Here is an 18,885-nt window from a genome sequence, read left to right as displayed (position 1 = left end):
TTGGGCAAAATGTGACCCACCGGTGCTTTCAGTAATTGGCATATATTCGGTATAAAAAGTCGGAATTTCAAACTGCGAATAGGTGCTGAGAGCCAGAATTTGGGTCCAAAATATGGCTCAGGTATCGAATTTGGGATGTTTGGGATATTTTGAAAACTGCAGGGGGGGTTTTTGGGCAAAATGTGACCCACCGGTGCTTTCAGTAATTGGCATATTTTCGGTATAAAAAGCCGGAATTTCAAACTGCGAATAGGTGCAGAGAGCCAGAATTTGGGTCCAAAATATGGCTCAGGTATCGAATTTGGGATGTTTGGGATATTTTGGAAACAGCAGGGGGGTTTGGACAAAATTTGACCCACCGCCGCTTTCAGTAATTGGCATATTTTTGGTATAAAAAGCCGGAATTTCAAACTGCGAATAGTTGCAGAAAGCCAGAATTTGGGTCCAAAATATGGCTCAGGTATCGAATTTGGGATGTTTAGGATATTTTGAAAACAGAAGGGGGGTTTGGGCAAAATGTGACCCACCGCCGCTTTCAGTAATTGGCATATTTTTGGTATAAAAAAGTCGGAATTTCAAACTGCGAATAGGTGCAGAGAGCCAGAATTTGGGTCCAAAATATGGCTCAGGTATCGAATTTGGGATGTTTGGGATATTTTGAAAACTGCAGGGGGGTTTGGGCAAAATGTGACCCACCGCCGCTTTCAGTAATTGGTATATTTTTGGTAAAAAAAATCGTAATTTCAAACTGCGAATAGGTGCAAAGAGCCAGAGTTTATGTCCAAAATATGGCTCAGGTATCGAATTTGTGATGTTTGGGATATTTTGAAAACTGCAGGGAGGTTTGGGCAAAATGTGACCCACCGCCGCTTTCAGTAAATGGCATATTATTGTTATAAAAGTTGTAATTTCAAGCTGCGAATAGGTGCAGAGAGCCAGAATTTGGGTCCAAAATATGGCTCAGGTATCGAATTTGGGATGTTTGGGATATTTTGAAAACAGCAGGGGGGTTTGGGCAAAATGTGACCCACTGCCGCTTTCAGTAATTGGCATATTTTCGGTATAAAAATTCGGAATTTCAAACTGCGAATACGTGCAGAGAGCCAGAATTTGGCTCCAAAATATGGCTCAGGTATCGGATTTGGGATGTTTGGGATATTTTGAAAACTGCAGGGGGGTTTGGGCAAAATGTGACTCACCGCCGCTTTCAGTAATTGGTATATTTTCAGTATAAAAAGTCGGAATTTCAAACTGCGAATAGGTGCAAAGAGCCAGAATTTGGGTCCAAAATATGGCTCAGGTATCGAATTTGAGATGTTTGGGATATTTTGAAAACTGCAGGGGGCGTTTTTGGGCAAAATGTGACCCACCGGTGCTTTCAGTAATTGGCATATTTTCGGTATAAAAAGTCGGAATTTCAAACTGCGAATAGGTGCTGAGAGCCAGAATTTGGGTCCAAAATATGGCTCAGGTATCGAATTTGGGATGTTTGGGATATTTTGAAAACTGCAGGGGGGGTTTTTGGGCAAAATGTGACCCACCGGTGCTTTCAGTAATTGGCATATTTTCGGTATAAAAAGTCGGAATTTCAAACTGCGAATAGGTGCAGAGAGCCAGAATTTGGGTCCAAAATATGGCTTAGGTATCGAATTTGGGATGTTTGGGATATTTTGAAAACAGCAGGGGGGTTTGGGCAAAATGTGACCCACCGCCGCTTTCAGTAATTGGCATATTTTTGGTATAAAAACCCGGATTTTCAAACTGCGAATAGGTGCAGAGAGCCATAATTTGGGTCCAAAATATGGCTCAGGTATCGAATTTGGGATGTTTGGGATATTTGTAAAACTGCAGGGGGGTTTGGGCAAAATGTGACCCACCGCCTCTTTCAGTAATTGGCATATTTTCGGTATAAAAAGTCGGAATTTCAAACTGCGAATACGTGCAGAGCCAGAATTTGGCTCCAAAATATGGCTCAGGTATCGGATTTGGGATGTTTGGGATATTTTGAAAACTGCAGGGGGGTTTGGGCAAAATGTGACCCACCGCCGCTTTCAGTAATTGGTATATTTTCAGTATAAAAGTCGGAATTTCAAACTGCGAATAGGTGCAAAGAGCCAGAATTTGGGTCCAAAATATGGCTCAGGTATCGAATTTGGGATGTTTGGGATATTTTGAAAACTGCAAAGGGGTTTGGGCAAAATGTGACCCACCGGTGCTTTCAGTAATTGGCAGATTTTTTGTATAAAAAGTCGGAATTTCAAACTGCGAAAAAGGTGCAGAGAGCCAGAATTTGGGTCCAAAATATGGCTCAGGTATCGAATTTGGGATGTTTGGGATATTTTGAAAACTGCAAGGGGGTTTGGGCAAAATGTGACCCACCGGTGCTTTCAGTAATTGGCATATTTTTGGTAAAAAAAAATCGGAATTTCAAACTGCGAATAGGTGCAGAGAGCCAGAATTTGGGTCCAAAATATGGCTCAGGTATCGAATTTGGGATGTTTGGGATATTTTGAAAACTGCAGGGGGCGTTTTGGGCAAAATGTGACCCACTTGTGCTTTCAGTAATTGGCATATTTTCGGTATAAAAAGTCGGAATTTCAAACTGCGAATAGGTACAGAGAGCCAGAATTTGGGTCCAAAATATGGCTCAGGTATCGAATTTGGGATGTTTGGGATATTTTGAAAACTGCAGGGGGGGTTTTTGGGCAAAATGTGACCCACCGGTGCTTTCAGTAATTGGCATATTTTCGGTATAAAAAGTCGGAATTTCAAACTGCGAATAGGTGCAGAGAGCCAGAATTTGGGTCCAAAATATGGCTTAGGTATCGAATTTGGGATGTTTGGGATATTTTGAAAACAGCAGGGGGGTTTGGGCAAAATGTGACCCACCGCCGCTTTCAGTAATTGGCATATTTTTGGTATAAAAACCCGGATTTTCAAACTGCGAATAGGTGCAGAGAGCCATAATTTGGGTCCAAAATATGGCTCAGGTATCGAATTTGGGATGTTTGGGATATTTCTAAAACTGCAGGGGGGTTTGGGCAAAATGTGACCCACCGCCTCTTTCAGTAATTGGCATATTTTCGGTATAAAAAGTCGGAATTTCAAACTGCGAATACGTGCAGAGCCAGAATTTGGCTCCAAAATATGGCTCAGGTATCGGATTTGGGATGTTTGGGATATTTTGAAAACTGCAGGGGGGTTTGGGCAAAATGTGACCCACCGCCGCTTTCAGTAATTGGTATATTTTCAGTATAAAAGTCGGAATTTCAAACTGCGAATAGGTGCAAAGAGCCAGAATTTGGGTCCAAAATATGGCTCAGGTATCGAATTTGGGATGTTTGGGATATTTTGAAAACTGCAAAGGGGTTTGGGCAAAATGTGACCCACCGGTGCTTTCAGTAATTGGCAGATTTTTTGTATAAAAAGTCGGAATTTCAAACTGCGAAAAAGGTGCAGAGAGCCAGAATTTGGGTCCAAAATATGGCTCAGGTATCGAATTTGGGATGTTTGGGATATTTTGAAAACTGCAAGGGGGTTTGGGCAAAATGTGACCCACCGGTGCTTTCAGTAATTGGCATATTTTTGGTAAAAAAAAATCGGAATTTCAAACTGCGAATAGGTGCAGAGAGCCAGAATTTGGGTCCAAAATATGGCTCAGGTATCGAATTTGGGATGTTTGGGATATTTTGAAAACTGCAGGGGGCGTTTTGGGCAAAATGTGACCCACTTGTGCTTTCAGTAATTGGCATATTTTCGGTATAAAAAGTCGGAATTTCAAACTGCGAATAGGTACAGAGAGCCAGAATTTGGGTCCAAAATATGGCTCAGGTATCGAATTTGGGATGTTTGGGATATTTTGAAAACTGCAGGGGGGGTTTTTGGGCAAAATGTGACCCACCGCTGCTTTCAGTAATTGGCATATTTTCGGTATAAAAAGTCGGAATTTCAAACTGCGAATAGGTGCAGAGAGCCAGAATTTGGGTCGAAAATATGGCTCAGGTATCGAATTTGGGATGTTTGGGATATTTTGAAAACAGCAGGGGGGTTTGGGCAAAATGTGACCCACCGCCGCTTTCAGTAATTGGCATATTTTTGGTATAAAAACCCGGAATTTCAAACTGCGAATAGGTGCAGAGAGCCAGAATTTGGGTCCAAAATATGGCTCAGGTATCGAATTTGGGATGTTTGGGATATTTCTAAAACTGCAGGGGGGTTTGGGCAAAATGTGACCCACCGCCTCTTTCAGTAATTGGCATATTTTCGGTATAAAAAGTCGGAATTTCAAACTGCGAATACGTGCAGAGCCAGAATTTGGCTCCAAAATATGGTTCAGGTATCGGATTTGGGATGTTAATTCTTTAAATTAGATTTAAAAGATTTTTATAAATACCTCAGCACATTAGAAACTTAGTTTGTGGCAGATACTGTAATAACAATGAACATAAAATTACATTACACGAGATTACATTAAGTCTACATTACACGATGGATTGTTAATATTTATTCAGTTAGCCTCAGGTACTTAATATGGGGCTCTTAGATCAAAATGCACTGCTTAATGCCATTTGTGAAGCCACAGCTTGAAAAATAGTGTTTAAAAAAGTGCTTTAAGGAAGTTAGCAGTCAGGGGCCAGATTCACGAAAGCACTTACGCAAGTACTTACGAACGTGTACATCTTTCCTCAATCTTTGACGGCTTTGGTTACATTTATTAAACAGTTTACAAGCATGAAAACTTGTCAATCAACTATTGTTATTGTTATAAACAGCCTCCTGGTGCTTCAGTGCTCATTAACTGTTTAATAATTGTAAACAAAGTCGCCAAAGATTGAGGAAAGATGTACACGTTCGTAAGTGTTTGCGTAAGTGCTTTCGTGAATCTGGCTCCAGGCTAACAGCAGATTTGAGGTTATGTTCTTGTAACCATTCGTGTATCATTTTGTAAACTTAGTATATCAACAGCAGAAAAAAAGGACTAATGTTTTAATTTGTAGTATTAACATTGCTTATGACAAATAAAACCTCTTAATATAAATAAGTAAACTCTGTATTGAGACGGTATTAATTTTCTCATTGGCTTACATAATTGTCATAATTCTTTACCAACTTCAGGTCTAGAGAGCTGTAGCGGGAGTGCGAAGATTCTGGGAGGGTTCCGGGAAGTTGGCCAGATCCTGGAGTCTTGGGACCCCACTAGTCCTCACTCCAGTCACTCACCCTTCAGGACTACCAGAACAAGCTCAGCAAAGGATACTACACCAGTCACAACCATTGTGTGTGATATCCACAAGGTTAATGGTTTGAACGGCGATGTGACCACATCTAATACGTACCCAGGGGCCAGATTCACGAAAGCACTTACGCAAACACTTACGAACGTGTACATCTTTCCTCAATCTTTGACGGCTTTGTTTACATTTATTAAACAGTTTACAAGGATGAAAACTTGCCAATCAACTGTTGTTATTGTTATAAACAGCCTCCTGGTGCTTCGGAGCTCATTAACTGTTTAGTAATTATAAACAAAGCCGCCAAAGATTGAGAAAAGATGTACTCGTTCGTAAGTGCTTGCGTAAGTGCTTTCGTGAATCTGGCCCCAGATCCCCTTCCCCCACCAATCATAGACGGACTTGCAACTACAGTACTAGCTGAAACCATGTCAACAGCCATACCGATGCCCGTACCAGAACTACCATGTGCTTTTAATACCAAATAAGTGACTTTGTTTATGATAAAGACTAACCAGTTGTCCGAGTGTATATATATATTAAATTATATAATATAATGGCATTATATGTCAACAGCAACTGTTTTTGGAATAATCATAATTAGTCTCTCTTCCCCCCCCCCCTCCCTCCCTGTCTCTCCCTTCTATCTCTTTCCCCCCCCCCCCTCTCTCTCTCTCTCTCTCTCTCTCTCTCTCTCTCTCTCTCTCTCTCTCTCTCTCTCTCTCTCTCTCTCTCTCTCTCTCTCTCTCTCTCCTCTCTCTCTCTCCTCTCTCTCTCTCTCTCTCCTCTCTCTCTCTCTCTCCTCTCTCTCTCTCTCTCTCTCTCTCTCTCTCTCTCTCTCTCTCTCTCTCTCTGATCATGTCATGTTACATTAAATATGCTTTAAGATACCATCTAGAAAAAAATGAGGGCATTGAAACAGTTGATAAACTTGATTTCAAGGGAGGACACTATGGGAAACTTCAATTTTTTTTTTATGAGTGTAATTGGACAGACTTGCTGCTAGGTAGCAAAGTAAGTGAGATATATGCCAAATTTTGCAAAATATACGATGAAAGCACACAAACATTCATACCTAAACAGAGATGCGGTACCAGAAAACAGGATTTGTTGAACAGAAATCAAGAGGGGGCCAGAGACCAAAAGACACAAAAATGGAATCAGTACTGTATAGGCAGAGGCCAAACCTCTCAAACATACCAGCGATACAAAGATGCGAGAAACAACCACACAGCAGTAAGGAGAGAGGCAGAAAGAATTTTTTTAAAAAGGGATAGTGGGAAAATGTAAAACAGAACCGGGCCTATTCTACAAATTTATAAACAACAAATTGCAGGTAAAGGATAATATCCAGAGGTTGAACATGGGAAACAGATTCATGGAAAATAAGGAAATGTGTGAAACATTAAACAAAAAGTTCCAAAGTGTGTTCGTACAAAATTAAATCTTCAGAGAACCAGACACAATAAGAATTCCAGACATAGAGCACATAGAGGTGTCTAGAGATGAAATGAAACAAATCCTCTTGAAGCTAAGAATAAATAAAGCAGTTGGCCCAGATGAAGTTTCACCATGGGTTCCGAGAGAATGTGCACCTGAGCTCAGCATTCCACTTCACCTGATTTTTCAAACATCCTGTGTACAGGAGTCACAGCAGATGTGTGGAAAAGGGCTAACATAGTTATAATCTACAAAAGTGGCAGCAGGGAAGACCCCCTCAATTATAGACCTGTGATCATTGACAAGTGTAATAGTCAAAATATTGGAAAAAATAATTAAAAATAAATGGGTAGACCACCTGGAAAGAAATGATATAATCTCAGACAGACAGTGTGGTTTTCAATCTGGAAGATCCAGTGTATCGAATTTGCTCAGTTTCTATGAACAAGCCACAGAGATTTTACAGGAAAGAGATGATTGGGTTAATTGCATCTATCTGTATCTAAAAAAGGTTTTCGACAGAGTTCCACATAAGAGGTTGTTCTGGAAAATAGAACATATTGGAAGGGTGACAGGTAAGCTTCTAGCATGGATGAAAAATTTTGATAGAAAAATTCGCCTGAAGCTGTCTTCCCAGTTCACGAAATCCCATCTAGTCCGGACAGCTGCATCCCAACGGAAGGGATTATACATCAACGAGTGCTTGACTAGGAACAGACAGCAACTCCTCTACCGCCTGCGTCAAATCCGTCAACAAAACCCAGATGCGATTCATCAGTGCTTCGTTAGAGATGGACTGATAAAGGTGAGAAAAACCGCAGAGGGCAAAATGTTTACAATTACTAAAGAAGAGAACCTCAACACTTTCCTCTCCCAATGTGGTTTGTCTCACCATATTATCACTCCCAGTGAATTAACTTAATTAACCCCCCTGTCAACTAGTGGGGCTAGGTATCCTAAGTCTCCTTGTTTCATTTTCTGACTTAATTTTTAACTTACTCTTAACTAGTCATTTACTGAAATTATTATTGAGTGCATTAATAGTTCTTCAGGTCTTATTAATTATACAGTCATAACTGAACTATTTATAGTTAATAATCATTAGATTAAATTTGCCTATGTTTATTATTCAACTTTTCTTTGATTTCATTTATTACTTAGGTTGCCTAGCCTCGCCATGCTCCCTTACTCCATTGTACCCCTGGCTTTGCCTGCATCTCAAATTGCAAATTGTTACTTACAGTGTACCTGAGAGTACTTGTAAGCAATCTACCTCATTTTTCATTTTTGCTCAATTTGTTTTTGTATTGCTTAGTCTTGTTTATACCTTTGTTTTGTATTTCTATATCTTTTGTTTTGTATAGTCCATGTTTATATGTTTTTTCTTTAATCTCATTTATTACCTAGGTTGCCTAGCCTCGCCATACTCTCTTACTCCATTGTACCCCTGTAAGCCCCTTGTAAGCTACCTTTTTTTTTTTTTTTTTTGTTCATTTTGTGTTTTGTACAGTATTGTGTACATATTTTTCCCCCTTTTATAGCTTATTTCTACCTTGTAACTTGCCTTTCTTTCCTTGTTTTTCCTGCAATCAGCTTTTTTTTATGCAGTCAAGTATAGACCCAGAACTTAACCTCTTATCCACTATCTATGACAATAATCACTTTAATGATCAAAATTGCAGATATTTTGCAGCACATGATGTAAACAATGTATTAATTCATAATCACAATATCTCTGTAATCAATTTGAACGTTAGATCCCTAGGTAAACACTTCGATGATGTTAGTGCCTTGATTGAAACTATTGACAACAAATTCTCTTTTATTATACTTACTGAAACATGGTTGAAAGAGGATACTACTCAACTCTTTAACATGCCTAACTACTCAGCAATTCACAACTGTCGTCAACTTCAGAGAGGTGGTGGCACTGCTCTTTACTACCACCAAGAACTAACATGCTTAAAAGAAATTAGAACTAGAGACTGCTATGGGGAGTATATCTTCGCCAGCTTCAGAGTCAAGGGTGCCGAGTCTGTCCTGTCTGTGGGTGCAGTTTATAGAATTCCTAACACTGATGTGTCCGAATTCAACTCAAACCTTAGAAATCTAATACTTGATAACAGACTGAACAAAAACCACCTAATTATCGCAGGGGACTTTAATATTGACCTCTGCGAGCCTGAACACCCTACTGCTGTTAGCTTCCTCAACTGTATGAATTCCTGCTTCCTCATACCCTTAATCACTAGACCTACTAGAATCACTGATAGCACTGCCACGACTCTAGATCACATCTGGACAAACATAACCTCTCCGCTTACTTCAGGTATAATCACCGATAGCACTACAGACCATTACCCCACATTTCTCTTAACTAACATTAGCAAACCACCTCTTGAGTCAAGAGAGATACGTTTTAGACTGCACAATGAAACTACTATAGACAATTTTATAACTGCTGCTGATAATGTCAACTGGGAGTCTGAGTTATGTAACATAGAGGACATCAACCTAGCAGTGCAATCTTTTCTTCAAAAAACTCTTAGCCTTTATAATACCCACTGTCCTATGCTTACAAAACAAGTCACAACCAAAAGGCTTAACAATCCCTGGCTTACAAAGGGAATACTTAAATCTATTAATAAAAAACATGACCTTGAGAAGAAGTATAGGTTAGGAATTGTCTCCAAAGAATTCTCAAAGAATTACTCGTTATTGCTATCTAAGATAATTAGACGAGCCAAAACTAAATACTACGAAGATAATTTTACCCAAATAAAGAGCAACATTAAACAAACTTGGAGCACAATTTCACAAATATTGGGAACAAAGAAGTCTTTAAATAACAAACCGACTCTCCTGTCTAATAACGATGGTCAGCTTTCAGCCTCTGATTCTGCTATTGAGTTCAATAGGTTCTTCTCTTTCATTGGTTCATCCCTTGCAAATGATATTCCATCTTCCAGTACTGACATTAAGGACTATCTTACAGGTAACTATCCACAGTCTCTGTACCTAAAGCCTATTAATTCCACTGACGTCAATGAGATAATCCTTTCCCTTAAAACCAAGTCTGGTGCCCTTGAGGAGATACCAACTTTAATTTACAAAAAAGCCTCCAGATCTTTAGCCCCTGCTATTGCTTTGCTCTTCAACAAGTCACTTGAACTCCAAACCTTTCCAGATATTCTAAAAAAAAGCGAGAGTAACGCCTGTCCACAAATGTGGTGATCTCACAGATGTTAACAACTACAGACCTATATCAATCCTGCCAAACTTGTCAAAAAATTTTGAAAAACTAATCTATAAGCAGCTTTACTCATATCTAGCCAAACTCAATATACTTAGCCCTTGCCAATATGGCTTCAGACCCAAAAAAAGCACTAACGATGCACTTATTAGTATGCTTAACTCGATTCATACAGCTCTTGATAAAAATGAGTTCCCTGTTGGGTTATTTGTGGACCTGCGTAAAGCTTTTGATACTGTCAACCACCATAACCTTCTTCTTAAATTACATCATTATGGAGTCAGAGGACACTCCCTACAATACCTCGAATCCTACCTTACTGACAGGCTCCAATATGTTTCTGTGAATAATACAATTTCTCCCACCCTACCCATCAACATTGGTGTTCCTCAGGGCAACATACTTGGCCCTCTCCTCTTTCTCATCTACATTAATGACCTTCCAAATACCTCCCAACACCTCAAACCAATTCTGTTTGCTGACGACACAACCTTCATTTACTCCAGTCCTGATCCCCTTGCTCTAAATGCCACAGTAAATACTGAGCTAAATAAAGTCCATCTTTGGCTAACTGCCAACAAACTCACCCTTAACATTGACAAAACTTTCTATATTCTGTTTGGCAATAAATCCTCTAATCAAATAAATCTCAAAATAAACAATACCCAAATTTGTAACAAATTAGATGGCAAATTCCTTGGCATTCTCATTGACCACAAGCTGAATTTCCAGGGACACATTCTAAATATATCAAAAAAAGTTTCAAAAACTGTGGGCATTCTTTCTAAGATCAGATATTATGTACCACGCCCTGCCCTGGTGACTCTCTATTACTCCCTTATCTATCCATATCTCAACTATGGTATTTGTGCTTGGGGCTCTACTACCCAAAATCACTTACGTCCTCTAATTACTCAACACAAAGCTGCTATTAGGACAATATCCAACTCTGGCCCCAGACATCACTCGGTACCCCTACTCAAATCTCTGAATATGTTAGACATTAAGTCACTGCACATTCTCTCATGTGTATTATACATATATAAAACGCTAAACTATAATGCCAATCCTGATCTCAAAAGCTTCATAGAAGGTTGTAACAGAACCCATGAGCACCACACCAGAAATAAATACAGTTTTGATATTCCTAGAGTACGACTTAATCAAACTAGAAATGCTCTACAAATCAAGGGGCCCAGAATGTGGAATGACCTTCCCAACCATGTTAAAGACTGTACCTCTCTCAACCAGTTTAAGTTAAAAACGAAGCTATACCTAATAAATTCCCTGTAACCTACCTTACCCTCCTATTGTCAACCAATGTCTGTTTTTCTTTAAAGACCGCTGTTTGTCGACATAATTGTATTTGTGCTGCTTTTTCATCTATGTTTTCATTTCTTGTTTTCATTCTACTCATTATGCTCAATTAGTATTAAGCTTGTCATTTAAGTTTTCATGCCCGAAACGCTTTGCGTAATAGTGGCTTTAGGCATTGTATGTACTAGCTCTACCTATAAGTCAACCAATCTTCGTAAAAATTTATTGTATGTATGTACCTTACCTAAATAAACATTTTATTTTATTTTATTTTATTTTTATTAAAAATGAGGGCAGTAATCAGATGCAATGTATTGGACTGGAGAAATGTTACAAGTGGAGTACCACAGAGGTCAGTTCTTGTACCGGTGATCTTAAGGTTATCTTAAGATGATTTCGGGGCATTTTAGTGTCCCCGCGGCCCGGTCCTCGACCAGGCCTCCACCCCCAGGAAGCAGCCCGTGACAGCTGACTAACACCCAGGTACCTATTTTACTGCTAGGTAACAGGGGCATTGGGTGAAAAACTCTGCTCATTGTTTCTCGGCGGCACCTGGGATCGAACCCAGGACCACAGGATCACAAGTCCAGTGTGCTGTCCGCTCGGCCGACCGGCTCCCAATGTTTATTGGGAGCCGAATGTTGACAATGTTCATTGTCGACATAAATGATCTGCCAGATGGAACACAGAATTATATGAACATGTTTGCTGAGGATGCTAAGATAATAGGAAGGATAAGAAACTTAGATGATTGTAATGTCCTTCAAGAAGACCTGGACAAAATAAGTATCTGGAGCACCACTTGGCAAATGGAATTTAATGTGAATAAATGCCATGTTATGGAATGTGGAATAGGAGAACATAGACCCCACACAACCTATAAATTATGTGAGAAATCTTTAAAGAATTCTGATAGTTTTCTGTTTAGAACCACCTCTAGATCTCCATCACCTGAGGACCACATTAAGAGCATTGTGCAAGGATCCTATGCTACGCTTTCTAACTTCAGAATTGGTTTTAAATACATGGATAGCGAAATACTAAAGAAATTGTTCATGACTTTTATTAGGCCAAAGCTAGAATATGAAGCAGTTGTATGGTGCCCATGTCTTTAGACGCACATCAACAAACTGGAAAAGGTGCAAAGACATGCTAATAAGTGGCTCCCAGAACTAAGGGGCAAGAGCTATGAGAAGTTAGGCATTAAATATACCAAAACTAGAAGATAGAAGAAAAAGAGGTGATATGATCACTACATACAAAATAGTAACAGGAATTGATATAATTGATAGGAAAGATTTCCCGAGGTCATAGCTTTAAGACTAACTAAACAAAGATGCCGAAGAAATATAAGAAAATTCTATATCGCAAATAGTGGTAGATGGTTGGAACAAGTTAGGCAAGGTGGTGGTGGAGGCCAAAATCGTTGGTAATTTCAAAGCGTTATATGACAGAGTGCTGGGGAGACCACGAGCGTAGCTCTCATCCTGTAACTACACTTGGGTAATTACACACTCACTCCGGCTCCCTCCCTCTTCCCCCCCCCCCTCACTTTTTCTCAATTCGTATCTTTCTTTTTCCATCTTCCCTTCTCTCTCGTTCCTATATTTCCTTCCATCTCTTTACGTAGTTAATATATATTCATTCGAGCCCAATAGTTCAGTTATATAAATAATTATTATTTTTACAAGCACTTACTCTGCCATAAAAAAACTTGGCAAGTTACATGTGTTTAAGTGACGCCCTGGGGAGTTTTAATGTAAATGCATTTTGGAGTGAGTTATTTGCGTCCAGTTCACATTTTTTAGAATATTGTTGAAACAATCATAATTGTTCTATAGCGTTGGATGGCGATGTTTATATATGGTAGTAAAGCTAGAATCAAAAACAGTCACACGTGAAGAAGCAGATTGGGTCCTCGCCTTAAGTATGACGTGAAACATTAGTGATGAGCACTAAAATAAAACAATTACTGAGCTGTCGTTTTGACCTGAAAGTGCTGGGACGAACACAACAGAAACCACGTAAGAAAAAATTATTTTAGAAAAATAGCGAAATCTTTGAAACTATCAACAATTCTTATACTGTATAGTGTATGGGAGTGTTGGGGTATTCTTAGGCACAGTGCGACCAGCAGGATGGAATGGTCCATCTAATTACCCAATGCTTCTTAGCATTATGTAAGTACAGTAATGAAGAACTATGATATATTTACTCGCTATAATGTTGGTGCTGAATGTAGAACATGAAAAAACTTAGTTTTACTCTGAAATAATATAATTTTATGACAATTATAAGAAACTAAGTGGCAGGCGATGCCACAGCAATTTTGTTTATAATTATCAGTGGAAAGTGCCAAGCCATTATGATGTTATAGCATTGGAAGGGGGTCAGGATAAGGATGGTGGAAAGGAAAGGAACGGTGCCCAACCACTTGGACGGTCGGGGATTGAACTCCAACCTGCATGAAGCGAGACTCGCTCTACCATCCAGTCAAAGTGGTTGAGTCACAGGAAGTCAACGATTCAGGCGACAATGGTGTGGCTTTGTGTAATTAGATGGACCCAATTTTGTTAAAAATTATATTATTTCCTAGTAGAGCCGGTCAGCCGAGCGGACAGCACGCTGGACTTGTGATCCTGTATTCCCGGGTTCGATCCCGGGCACCGTCGAGAAACAATGGGCAGAGTTTTTTTCACCCTATGCCCCTGTTACCTAGCAGTAAAATAGGAACCTGGATGTTAGTCAGCTGTCACGGGCTGCTTCCTGTGGGTGGAGGCCTGGTAGAGGATCGGGCCGTGGGGACATTAAAGCCCCGAAATTATCTCAAGATAACCTCAAGATAAGATAGTAAAAATACGTTTTTTTTCATGTAATACATTCAGCACCAACATTATAGTGATTATATATATCCTAGTTCTTCATTATTTACGCAATGCTAGGAAGCTTTGGGTAATTAGATGGACTCGATGTAACTCTCTGGTTCCGGAGTGACAGTGTTGTGCTCTCTACATAGCCCCTATTCACCTTCTTCCTGTACTATGTTGTGTAGTAGCTAGTAATGTCTATTCTGTCCTGCTGTGACTGGTAGATGCCGATCCTGTATTGCAAACTGGTCAAGACATGGGAATTAATCAATTCACAACAGTGTAATAATCTCGATGGGATTTCACCATGGTCTTAATTTGGTTTCAACTGGATATGACCTAGGCAAAAGTCACTTGAAAAGTTTGTGAAGAATTATTATCAGGTCATTTTGTATCCTTGTACTGGTCTTGATCAGGTCTGAAGCTAATAGACATGAGGCACCGGTCCTGCCTTGGATGGCGATGAATTTGTATTTTTATAAAATTTATATGACAAATAAATAATGATGATTTTTATCATCTTTGATTCTCCATACATTATTGTATTATATATATGGGTGTATACTAGAATTTGTCAAAATATCTAAAAAGACAATTAAATATGCATTGCCATGGTAACTGATGAGATAACTAACTCAAGTCACAATCACATATACAGTGCATCCTCACTCAATCGAACCCCGTTCCAACGAATTTCTGGATTGTTTGAACAAATTGAGTTCGGTACTAAAGTGGGACATACAAAAATGTTTAAGTGAGGATTGTTCATCCAAGCTGTCACCGAGACAGAGCATTGGGGAAGGTGGCTGTCATCAACTATGATTCACCAAAGTGTAAACAGTTATACAGTGTTTTATTATGTTTGTCCATTGTTTCCAGGGAGAAGTGGTTGAAGGATGATAAAATGGTCTCAGGGGAGGCAGTTGGGGTCATTGGTGAGGGATGGTGTCAGGGGGCAGGTGGAGTTAGTGGTGGAAGTTGTTGTCAGTGGTGGAAGTTGTCTGAGAAGATAGGTATTGATGGTGGTGTCAGTGGGGAGTAAAGAGATGCACACAAGGTTGGTGTGGCCTGAGTGATCAGCTGACTGGCAACATGTAGCTGGCGACGCTGCTGCTTCGATGTTTCACTCACTCGTTTCTTTCACCAAATTAGCTGGGAAAATGTTACCATTTTAGTGTTTGTAACACATTGCTCTATCATATTCCATAGTCAAAATGAAGAACTCAAAATAAAAGGTGGCGTCAGTGGTGAGGGGATGTGTTAGGGGGTGGGGAGGCAGCTAGTCTCAGACATCAACATTTGTACTCATTAATACTGTACTTATATGTACATTACTTCGTTATTCCTTATTCATAATAATGTTGTTTCTGGGGGGAGCCCCGTCGGCTCCCCGGAGCTTTATCGGCTGATATGCTAATGTCAGACTTTGGCATCAGTCATGTGTATGGAGTTCTAGGGCCTACCGGGGACCACGAGCCAGAACCTGGCCCCCTCAGAGAGGCAAGGGAAGCAATGGCCTATAGAAACCCCCGTGTGGTTGGAAGCATTCTATGTCTGGCATCGACCGGGTCAAGCATCCAGAAAGGTAAGCATTCCAAAACAAACCCCTATTCTGGTGAAAATTGCTACCTAAGCCGAACTAGTGGATAGAACTCTTCAACAGAAAACAAGGAAACTAGTATGACGTCACACGTCACCGCGCCGCTGTCTGCGCAGCTCCCCCCTCCCCGGGAGGGGGAAGGGGGAGCCCCAGACGGGTATCCACCCATAAGTTCTTCGGCTGATGCTATAGGCAACGATTATGTGCTCCGGCTCCAGTGGTTGTTTCAGCACTGTACCTAGAGTGTGGTGTCTGTTTTCTAGGTGGTGCGTGAGCCGGGAGTGATTCTCCACTACTCGGGCTGCATGCGCCTAGGGTTCCCTTCCCTAGGTGCCCTGCAAGTACTGCCCTTGGGGCTTGGGGCCACCTTCCACAAGTTCCTTGGGGCCTGCCCCTGCTTGGCCGTTTACTGCTTGGTTTTCGGCCGCTCTTTGTGTGCTCGGGTGTTCTGTCTCCCTTGTTCGCCTTAGAGTAAGGGGCAGTGTTTGCACTGGTGGGGCGCAGGGTACTGTGCAGCTTGTCTTTACCAATCATAGCGGCCGGCTCTGTTCCGCTTGGGTACGCTGTCCTCTTGCGGGGTTTTCTTTTTCTTTTTGTTTATCTACCTGGTGGGGGTGTCTGCCTTCGTTCTTGTCCCTTGTGTTCTGAGTATTTTCTGGTGGTACCACCTGCTAGGTCCCCGTGAGTGTACACGTCCCGGGGGTTCAGCTCTTAGAAAGTTGTTTGGTAGCTTTGGGTGCCGGTTAGCAGTACCCTGCCTGGGATTACCTGAGCGCGAGTCCTCTTATAGTAAACGCTCGGGACCCTGGGAAACCCCTGGGGGCGCGCGGTCCAATGGATGTGACCCCAGAGTCCCCCCCCTCGCTTCCAGCGAGTTTGAGGGTTGCTCTCACCCTTTGTCTCTGGGTGACTCTCTGTTTTTCCTCCGTCTGCTGCCTGTGGGGTCGGTGACACCTTCGACCTGGAGTCCTGCGAGTTTGGTTGCTGGTTGTGGCTCGGTTACCTAGTTGTGCTAACAAAGCGGGTGCGGGCAGCAGGGGCGTTGCACTTGAGCCTTGGTGGTGGCAACGTTCTCGTGGTTTCCTCCCCGGGAGCCCCGGGGCTGCCCCGTTGTAGTTCGTTTTGGGACTTGGGGGTGTTGGTTGCTTCGGTTCCATCCACGCCCCCTTGTCTTTCCCCTGGATCACCCTTCCTGCCTGCATCCGGTTCCTTAGCGTCTGTAGGTTCGGGGCGGGGTTTTTGATGGTGTTGAGAGACTGGCAGTCTCGGGGAATTCCCCTTCCGGGGTAGTGACGGGGGCATTTGAGCCTGTTCCTCCAGCCGTGTTGTATGAGTCTGCCAGTGGGCTCCCTTCCTTAGTGTTTTCACGGCTGCCCCGGTTTTCTGGTACGGCCGGGGCTTTGGGGGAACGGCTCGGCCCCGGGGCCTGTCGTGTAGGTTCCCGGGGCTGGGGAGGGGCTGACTTGGGGGGGCCTTGGCCCCGTTAGACCCCGTGGGGGTTTTTATCCCCCTCTAGGCGGGGCTTGTGGTTACGCGGAGTAGGGTCTTTCCTCCCCCACTCGCCGTACGTGCTGTTGGGCGTCGGCCTCTCCCCGGGCTCGGTTCCTTGGCCTTTGAGTCGGTTGGTTCCGTCCTGTGGGTGGATGTTTCCTCCCCCCCCTTTTTGGGACGGTGTTTTGGTCATGTTTCCCCGTTCGATGGGGTTCTGCGTGGCTTCTGATCTCGGGTGCGCCTGCGCCTTCATGTGCCTTCGGAACTAGTGTTGGCTTCTGTGTTCTCGAGGGTACGGGAAGGTTTTTCGCTACTTCCCGCATTATTGGAACGTCTGTCGGCTCCTCATACTTGTCGCCCTGTTGGGCTGCTTGTCGCCCTGTTGGGCTGCTTGTCGCCCTGTTGGGCTGCTTGTCGCCCTGTTGGGCTGCTTGTCGCCCTGTTGGGCTGCTTGTCGCCCTGTTGGGCTGCTTGTCGCCCTGTTGGGCTGCTTGTCGCCCTGTTGGGCTGCTTGTCGCCCGGTTGGGCTGCTTGTCGCCCGGTTGGGCTGCTTGTCGCCCGGTTGGGCTGCTTGTCGCCCGGTTGGGCTGCTTGTCGCCCGGTTGGGCTGCTTTTTGGGCTCTTTGCTAATTTGGCCGGTTTTCTTGTTCCTGCTTCCTCTTTTGGCTACTTTTCTCGTGCAGTAGTCCTGGCTGGCGCCTTCCCGCAGGGAGGGTGTGTGGTTCGGCCAGCGTGTTATGCGCATGCGCCGTGGAGTTTGTTTTGGTCTGGGCGGTGTTTCAGTGCTGGTGTTTTGCACCCTTTTTTGCTACAGTGCTTCGCCTCTCGTTCTTCTCCCTGGCTGCGGTATGTGCCCCTTCGCGCCGGGGGTGTCCTGGTTCCCAGTTGTGGGGGAGGACACCGCGGTTTTCCCTGTATCATGGGTGTGGACCACCTCCTTCGCCTCTCCCTGCTCTCCTGCGGGTCCGGCTCTGGCGGTGCTCCCAAGTTCTTCTGGGCACGGTTGAGTCGTGTCAAGTTCGTGCCACCATTTGCCAGGTGAGTTTCTGCGGTCTGGCGTCTTTTGGCCGGGCGCTGGATGCGGCGGTGTTTATATACCTGTCTTTATTTAGGTATATTTTTGTACGACTGAGACCGTTCGCACACCAGTGACTGTCCCTTTATCACCCCTTCCTGTCCCCCTCATGTGCATGTCCAACCCATGCTGGAGTCATTCAGGGGACCCTCCTTTTTTAATGTTGAGGTGTGGGGGTTGTGGGGTTGGTTCTGTACTCACCTGGTAAGGCTCCTGGTTGTGCTTGCAGGATTTGAGCTCTGGCTCTTGGGTCCCGCCTATCTGTTAGAACTTGCGGGATAGTACCAGTGGAGTGCAGTGGTGCTATTGGCACCTTTGGGGAACACTGTATTACCATCAGAGGTCTGTGCTTGTTACACGACCTACTTGCGAGCATCAGCCTTCTTGCTGGTTCGTCCGTGGACTTCCAGGGCGCACTGGCCTGTTTTCGTATGGCAGTTCCGGCCCGTCCTGGTTGTGGGGGTATGTGGGCCGGTGGACTGCTCCTAGCAGCTGCCTGGTGGGCCATCCTCTGGCTGGTCTAGCCTGACCTTGGTCCGGGCTTCAGGTGTAAAAGAGCTCCCAGTACCTCATCCAGCAGGTATCGAGCGGGGTTTCTCCGCCGTCGGTCG

General features: G+C 43.0%; 1 protein-coding gene across 3 annotated transcripts in view; it reads left to right on the top strand.

Annotated features, from left to right (window-relative positions):
• LOC138359761 (uncharacterized) overlaps window positions 1–5,810 on the top strand; it is a 140,973-nt gene extending 135,163 nt beyond the window's left edge. For all 3 annotated transcript variants that reach the window (XR_011226061.1, XR_011226060.1, XM_069319424.1), the window contains one exon: window positions 5,116–5,810. Coding sequence is in view for 1 of the 3 variants with exons in the window: in XM_069319424.1 (XP_069175525.1) it covers window positions 5,116–5,516 (401 nt within the window). In the remaining 2 variants the exon portion in view is untranslated. The remainder of the gene's footprint in view (window positions 1–5,115) is intronic.
• The last annotated feature ends 13,075 nt before the right edge of the window (window positions 5,811–18,885 follow it).

Source organism: Procambarus clarkii, chromosome 93 (assembly GCF_040958095.1).
Source record: "Procambarus clarkii isolate CNS0578487 chromosome 93, FALCON_Pclarkii_2.0, whole genome shotgun sequence".
Lineage (NCBI taxonomy): Eukaryota > Metazoa > Arthropoda > Malacostraca > Decapoda > Cambaridae > Procambarus > Procambarus clarkii.
The sequence above is the reverse complement of the archived record's forward strand: the minus strand, read 5'-3'. Positions and strand labels throughout refer to the sequence as shown.